The sequence below is a fragment of the Rhinopithecus bieti genome, unplaced genomic scaffold (genome assembly GCF_001698545.2).
Source record: "Rhinopithecus bieti isolate Rb0 unplaced genomic scaffold, ASM169854v2 scaffold_62034, whole genome shotgun sequence".
NCBI lineage: Eukaryota > Metazoa > Chordata > Mammalia > Primates > Cercopithecidae > Rhinopithecus > Rhinopithecus bieti.
Window position 1 is genome coordinate 15,921 of NW_016823752.1, and position 7,070 is coordinate 22,990.

The following is a 7,070-nucleotide window of genomic DNA, read 5'->3' on the forward strand; positions in this document are numbered from 1 at the left end:
GGGTTTGCATTTTGTCCCCCCCCCCTTTTTTTTTCTATTAAATGCATCATAGCAAAAGTAGATGAAAAGAAAGAGTCTCAGACCCAGATGACAGCGAGCAGGGAGAAGGAGGTCAAGACGGGGCCATCGGGCGAGGAGGGAGGAACCTGGTGTGTTTTGGGGCCAGGGGACTGGGCATCGTCGGACGGGGAGGGAGGAACCCGGTGCGTTGGTGCCAGCGCGGGAGGACCTGGGCTTTTCATGTCGTGCGGCGTCTGGTCTTACAGGGAGTCCAGGGAAAGCCTGTGTGTTTCCGTCCTGCAGCGTCCACCTTCGGAAGACCCAGCTGTTACCGCTGTGATTTGAGGCCCTGTGGGAACAAATCTTAGCTCCGTGTTATCCACAGACACCGTCTCCCACAGGACTTTCAAAAGCCTTTTTCTTTCTCCTTTTAAGAAACACAGGAACTTACAGCTAAATATCGACACTCATTTGTTGCAAAAAACAAATCCCAGAAAACAAAACAAAAACAAAAAACTCCCAAAAACAAAACAAAACAAAAAAAAACCCCCCAAAAATCCCAAGGGAAATATGGTCGGCGTCTGTTCACACCGTCAAGGTGTCAGGAGGAAAGTCACCAAAGTCGCGCTGTGTTGGAGGGCGAGGACTTCTGTCTGCTGCAGAAGCTGTCGGTTCCAAAACAGGACCGGGAGGCTGGAGGGGCCCCGTCCGACTCGCGGGCTGTGCTGAGGCTGCCCTCAAAATCGAGGACAGCTGCGGCGACCAGGAAGGCTGCGTCTGCTCCGGGAACCTCACCTGCCATCCCCCAGGCTCCCTTCCCTCTCTGGAGAAGCTCACCAGCCGTGCTCTCCCCTTCGTGCGTGTGAACTCATCATACACCCTGCCTGTGTGTGCTGCCTGCATGTGCTGTGTGTGTGCGTGTGCTGCCTGCATGTGCTGTGTGTGTGCGTGTGCTGCCTGCGTGTGCTGTGTGTGTGCTGCCTGCGTGTGCTGTGTGTGCGTGTGCTGCCTGCATGTGCTGCCTGCATGTGCTGTGTGTGTGTGCGTGTGCTGCCTGCATGTGCTGTGTGTGCGTGTGCTGCCTGCGTGTGCTGTGTGTGTGCTGCCTGCGTGTGCCGTGTGTGTGCTGCCTGCGTGTGCTGTGTGTGTGCGTGTGCTGCCTGCGTGTGCTTCCTGCATGTGCTGTGTGTGCGTGTGCTGCCTGCGTGTGCTGTGTGTGTGCTGCCTGCGTGTGCTGTGTGTGCGTGTGCTGCCTGCGTGTGCTGTGTGTATGTGCGTGTGCTGCCTGCATGTGCTGCCTGCGTGTGCTGTGTGTGTGTGCATGTGCTGCCTGCGTGTGCTGTGTGTGTGTGCGTGTGCTGCCTGCGTGTGCTGTGTGTGTGTGCGTGTGCTGCCTGCGTGTGCTGTGTGTGTGTGCGTGTGCTGCCTGCGTGTGCTGTGTGTGTGTGCGTGTGCTGCCTGCGTGTGCTGTGTGTGTGTGCGTGTGCTGCCTGCGTGTGCTGTGTGTGTGTGCGTGTGCTGCCTGCGTGTGCTGTGTGTGTGTGCGTGTGCTGCCTGCGTGTGCTGTGTGTGTGTGCGTGTGCTGCCTGCGTGTGCTGTGTGTGTGTGCGTGTGCTGCCTGCGTGTGCTGTGTGTGTGTGCGTGTGCTGCCTGCGTGTGCTGTGTGTGTGTGCGTGTGCTGCCTGCGTGTGCTGTGTGTGTGTGCGTGTGCTGCCTGCGTGTGCTGTGTGTGTGTGCGTGTGCTGCCTGCGTGTGCTGTGTGTGTGTGCGTGTGCTGCCTGCGTGTGCTGTGTGTGTGTGCGTGTGCTGCCTGCGTGTGCTGTGTGTGTGTGCGTGTGCTGCCTGCGTGTGCTGTGTGTGTGTGCGTGTGCTGCCTGCGTGTGCTGTGTGTGTGTGCGTGTGCTGCCTGCGTGTGCTGTGTGTGTGTGCGTGTGCTGCCTGCGTGTGCTGTGTGTGTGTGCGTGTGCTGCCTGCGTGTGCTGTGTGTGTGTGCGTGTGCTGCCTGCGTGTGCTGTGTGTGTGTGCGTGTGCTGCCTGCGTGTGCTGTGTGTGTGTGCGTGTGCTGCCTGCGTGTGCTGTGTGTGTGTGCGTGTGCTGCCTGCGTGTGCTGTGTGTGTGTGCGTGTGCTGCCTGCGTGTGCTGTGTGTGTGTGCGTGTGCTGCCTGCGTGTGCTGTGTGTGTGTGCGTGTGCTGCCTGCGTGTGCTGTGTGTGTGTGCGTGTGCTGCCTGCGTGTGCTGTGTGTGTGTGCGTGTGCTGCCTGCGTGTGCTGTGTGTGTGTGCGTGTGCTGCCTGCGTGTGCTGTGTGTGTGTGCGTGTGCTGCCTGCGTGTGCTGTGTGTGTGTGCGTGTGCTGCCTGCGTGTGCTGTGTGTGTGTGCGTGTGCTGCCTGCGTGTGCTGTGTGTGTGTGCGTGTGCTGCCTGCGTGTGCTGTGTGTGTGTGCGTGTGCTGCCTGCGTGTGCTGTGTGTGTGTGTGTGTGCTGCCTGCGTGTGCTGTGTGTGTGTGCATGTGTGCCTGCATGTGCTGTGTGTGTGTGTGTGTGTGCTGCCTGCATGTGCTGTGGGTGCTGCCTGCGTGTGCTGCCTGCGGGACCTTCACATCGGTGGGAGCCTTCAGAAAGCCTGTCTTTTGACATTTGATGACCGACCTGAGGTCTGGCCTGGAACCAGGTGCCTGGTAGCAGCCTGGCTGTGTTCTCCTGTGCACAACCGATTATCTTTGACGCTTCCTCAATGATTCCCAAAATAAAAATTTCCAGAACCTTTTGAATTAGAGGCATCTCAGAGCCAGACGAGCCTTTGAGAGCTGCTGTGTCGCTTGCTTTTGCAGTTCAGGAGTTTCAGGCCCAGAGAGGCAGACGGTGTGTTGGGGGCGCTGGCGGGAAATGGCCACAAGCAGTGAGGCCCTGAGAGCCGCTCCATGTGGGCGGCGGCGGGTGCTGCTGGGAACGCCTGCTGGCACTTCGACCCCCAGAGGTCCGCAGTGCGGACACGGGAGCCTTCATCCAGACCCTGGGGCTTCTGCTCCTTCACACAGTGCCTCAGGTTAATGTTGTGGATGAAAAGTCTTTAAAAAGCTTCAAACTGAGTTTATCTCTGCCCTGTGGAGTTTCTGGCCTCCCAGTTGCAAACTGGCATCTTTGAAATGAGCCGACCGCCCCACATGGGCGATGACGTGTGTGCTTGCCAAGCTGACGCGAAGCTTTGGCAGTGGTAGACGTGGGGTTCTGAGAAACTTCGACTCTGCTCCGTTTTTTATTTTGTTTCAACAAGAATAAGGTGATGTGGCCCCAAGTGGCGCCAGCAGGAGCCACGTGAGCCTTGGTGTGGTCTCAGCGTGGTGCCTGTGCCTGCATCTGTCCTCTCGTCCTGCGCCCTCGAGACACCATTGCCAGGCGTCTTTAGAGCCAAATGACCGAGGCAGAGAAGGCCCTGGGGAGGCGCGAGTGTGTTTGAGACGTTTCTTTTACAGAGTGGACTTAAACTGGGCGTCTGCCGTCTGGATTGACAGCTGCCACTCATCCCTCCCGGCTCACTCCCGATTCTCTGGTAAACTGGGCCGTTAGGCTTGCCGCTGGGGTGTGCTCCGAGCTGCCAGCAGAGCAGTCACAGCTGAGGTTCGGTTATGACCTCCAGATCGACCCCGGGCAAACAAGGAGTCCAGCATCACGGGCGTTTTCTGCAGGGCCAGCCGGGAATTGGCTCTACTTCCTTCAAGCACGTTCAGGTGGCATCTCTGGGCTTGAGGGAGGGAGATGTGGACCTAGCTTAGGTCCCTCTGGGACGCTTCTCTTAACTGGCAGTTCAAACAGCTGGAGTTTACAGTCAAATCACATCCACGAGAAAGAGCTCTTTCCTTTAATTCTGGCGCCAACTTTGACCTAATATCATAACATAAAATTCAAAATAAAAAGGGACTCAGTGGATAAATGAATAAGCAAGACGAGGTCCCTCTGCACGATGGAAAGTTACTCAACCTGAAAAAAGAAGGGAATCCAGTCAGCGGCCACAGCAAGGCCACCCTGGAGGGCACTTGCTGAGCAGAGTGAGCCGAAAGGACACGTCCCGTGAGGCCCAGAGCAGTCAGATCCGGAGACAGAACGGGGGGCGAGGGCTGCTGGAGACAGCAGGAGGGGATGGGAGCGAGTGTCGAACGGGGACCAAGTCTCCGTTTCGCACGATGAGGGTGTTCTGGAGAGGATGGTGGTGATGGTTGCACAACTCGGTGAACGTGGTTAATGCCACGGAACTGTGCACTTGAACAGGTCTGAGATGGAAAACTGTACGTTAACATTAAAATAAAGGGACTAATGCGGGGAAAACAAAGTAAGACACAGGAATCGCGAGTCCCAGGCCGGCGGGTCCCTGCTTGTGCCACTTGCATTTCAGGGTGGCGTGCGTGTCCGTTGCCTTTCGGCGAGAGAATGTCCCGAGCGTGTACACGTGGTGTGCGCGTCCACATTGTGACTTGCGGTGGCAAAAAACCCAAGCCTTTGTGGAGAGTGGTGAACGCACACAAGCGGAGGCCGGCGTGTGGCTGGGAAGTAAACCTGCTGTTTGGAAACGTGGCTGCGATGCGCAGGGGACCAGACGTTTCCACGCTGCTGATGACGTATGTTGCTTTTACTTTTTAGGTGAAGCCAAAAACCTTCCCTCTTACCCGGGGCCAAGCAAGATGAGGGATTGCTACTGCACGGTGAACCTGGACCAGGAGGAGGTTTTCAGGACCAAAATTGTGGAAAAGTCACTCTGGTAATGTCGTCTGTTGCTTTACTTGACAGTGATATGTTTTCTTTGGTGTACAGAATGTCCCGAGCGTGGATGTCACGTTCCCATTTTCCCGTGAATGTCCCGAGCGTGGACGTCACCTTCCCATGTTCCCGCGGGTAGAGAAGTTTTCTGTGTGTAGACAATGTCCTGAGCATGTACGTCACCTTCCCACTTTTCCTGCTGCTTAGTTTGAGGAGGAGAAGGTGCTCTCTGGGGCTCTGGTGTGCAGACAGCTGGGCTCTGCTCCTGCTGTCCAGGAAGCGCACGTCGGTGGTGGCGGCCCGCGTGGACTTGCAGGAGTTGCTTTTTAATTAGAGATGAACTGGGAAGCTCGCACTCCATGAGAATACAAATTAAGGATTTCGAGAGGGGGAAATACTGAGAAAGATTTTCCTTCCTGTGTACAGAAGATGGGTGTTAACTGAGGTAAGAGGCCTAGAAAGCATTTATTGATACGATTTGAGGAAGAGAGGAGTCAGCCAAGAAAAACAAACTCTTGAAATCAACAAGTTTGCCCCTCAATGTGAGCATGTGAGGATGTGGGTGCCGACCCCAGGATGTCCAGGGCAGGGCCAGAACGTGTGTTTCTGAAAAGCTCCAGTGAGGTGGCAGGCCGTGCTGGGAGGACCACCACAGTTGAACACCAGGACACAGTGCGTGGTGGGACGCACAGGGACAGGAAGCCACGCGGTTTATGTCGGGGGTGGGAAGAGAGACGCCAGGGAGGGTGTGCCAGGCAGGGCCTCGGTGCTGCGGCCTCAGGGGAAGCGTGGGGCGGCCGCGTTAACAAGGAGCGGCCTGGGGATCAGAGACGACGTCCGTGTAGCTGTGACGCCAGCGTTCAGTTCAGAACCACGGGTCGTGCGCTCTCATCAAAACAGTGATTCTGATTTTGAGAACACGTTTAGCTGAAGAATTGTATCCTGGCGTCTGCTACTTCCAAGCGGGAATGAACCGCCCATTCTGACGACCGGGTGACTTCACGTATTAGAACACTGTGAGGGGTCTCCTGCCCCGGGCACTGGGACCATCTCGCTCCGTCAGTCACAGTGCTTCCAAAAGGCTTTGGCGCAGCTGCCCTCCAGGCCGAGGAGTGAGGGTCATTTGTGTTATGTTAGTGCACGCTCCGGGTTCTTTGAAATAACTCGTCAAAAGGAACGGCAGGCTGAGGAGCGTTGTCCGGCGCCCAGTCCGGCTTTGCGAGAGTCTTGGGGGTTGCCCTGGCGATGACTGGGCATGGCCGTTCTTCGGAAGAAAATGGGAAGAGACATGACCGGGCCCCTCAGAAGCCCCTTTGGAACTTCCCTGGATAAAAGCTGGTTCTGTGTTTAAATGGTCCGTTGTTAGTGGCCCGTGGATTTTAGGCCCGAGGCCCGGAGAATTACTGGCAGTCTTTGTCAGGCTGGGATCCTCTCGGACCTGCTGAATCAGAGCCGGTGGGGGAGAATCTGTTTGGGAACCTCTCTTTCAGATGAGGTTGAGAAATGGCGGCCCCTTGTCTTTCAGATATTCCAGAAGAGTTTAGACATAGAAGTCATGGTTCTGGCCGGGTGTGGTGGTGCACAGCTGTAATCCCGGCACTCTGGGAGGCTGAGGTGGGAGGATTGCTTGAGGCCAGGAGGTTGAGGCCGCAGTGAACCACAGTTGTATCACTGCACTCCAGCCTGGGCCACAGAGCAAGACCTGGTCTCAAAAAACCCCCAAACACACATACAACAAAACATGGTAGCAAAGAAAGAGAAACCCATGTGGGACAGTTCCGAGAGAGTAAAACTGTGGCGCCGTTCAGTGCGGGCGCTGGCAGGCCTCCATCCCCGTGTAAAACTGTGGCACCGTTCAGTGCGGGCGCTGGCAGTTCCCCGTCCCCGTGTAAAACCGTGGCGCCGTTCAGTGTGGACGCTAGCAGCCCTGTCCACTTGGAGGGCTGTGTGGGCTGGCTGCAGGCTGCCCCTGTAGTGTGAGGACAAAGTGTGCATCAACCCACCCCATATAAAAAGTTGTCAGGAAATGTACTTGAACCCAAAACCTGGCTCTCTCATAAGTTTGCAGCTGGAATCCACAAGTCATCTGTGGTCAGAAGCCCTCAGTCTGTGCATGTGCATTAACGTGGTCCTGTGTTAGTCACTGGTCAGCATCCACCTGAGAGGCAGGTGTCAGGCAGGGCTGCCCCTCATGCCAGGGAGTTTAGTCCTGGCCACCGCCCACTCTTTGCTCCATGGTGGCACCCACTTTGGGGCCAGTCCTCCGAGTCTCCCAGGCCCCGAGTCTCCTGCCCCTGAGTCTCCCAGCCCCCCCGAGTCTC

At 56.6% G+C, this 7,070-nt stretch overlaps 1 protein-coding gene across 1 annotated transcript in view; it reads left to right on the top strand.

Moving 5' to 3' along the window:
- The first annotated feature begins 4,632 nt into the window (after window positions 1–4,632).
- RASA3 (RAS p21 protein activator 3) overlaps window positions 4,633–7,070 on the top strand; it is an 80,196-nt gene continuing 77,758 nt past the window's right edge. The window contains exon 1 of the mRNA XM_017861827.1: window positions 4,633–4,750. Within this exon, the coding sequence (XP_017717316.1) occupies window positions 4,674–4,750 (77 nt within the window). The 5' untranslated portion in view covers window positions 4,633–4,673. The remainder of the gene's footprint in view (window positions 4,751–7,070) is intronic.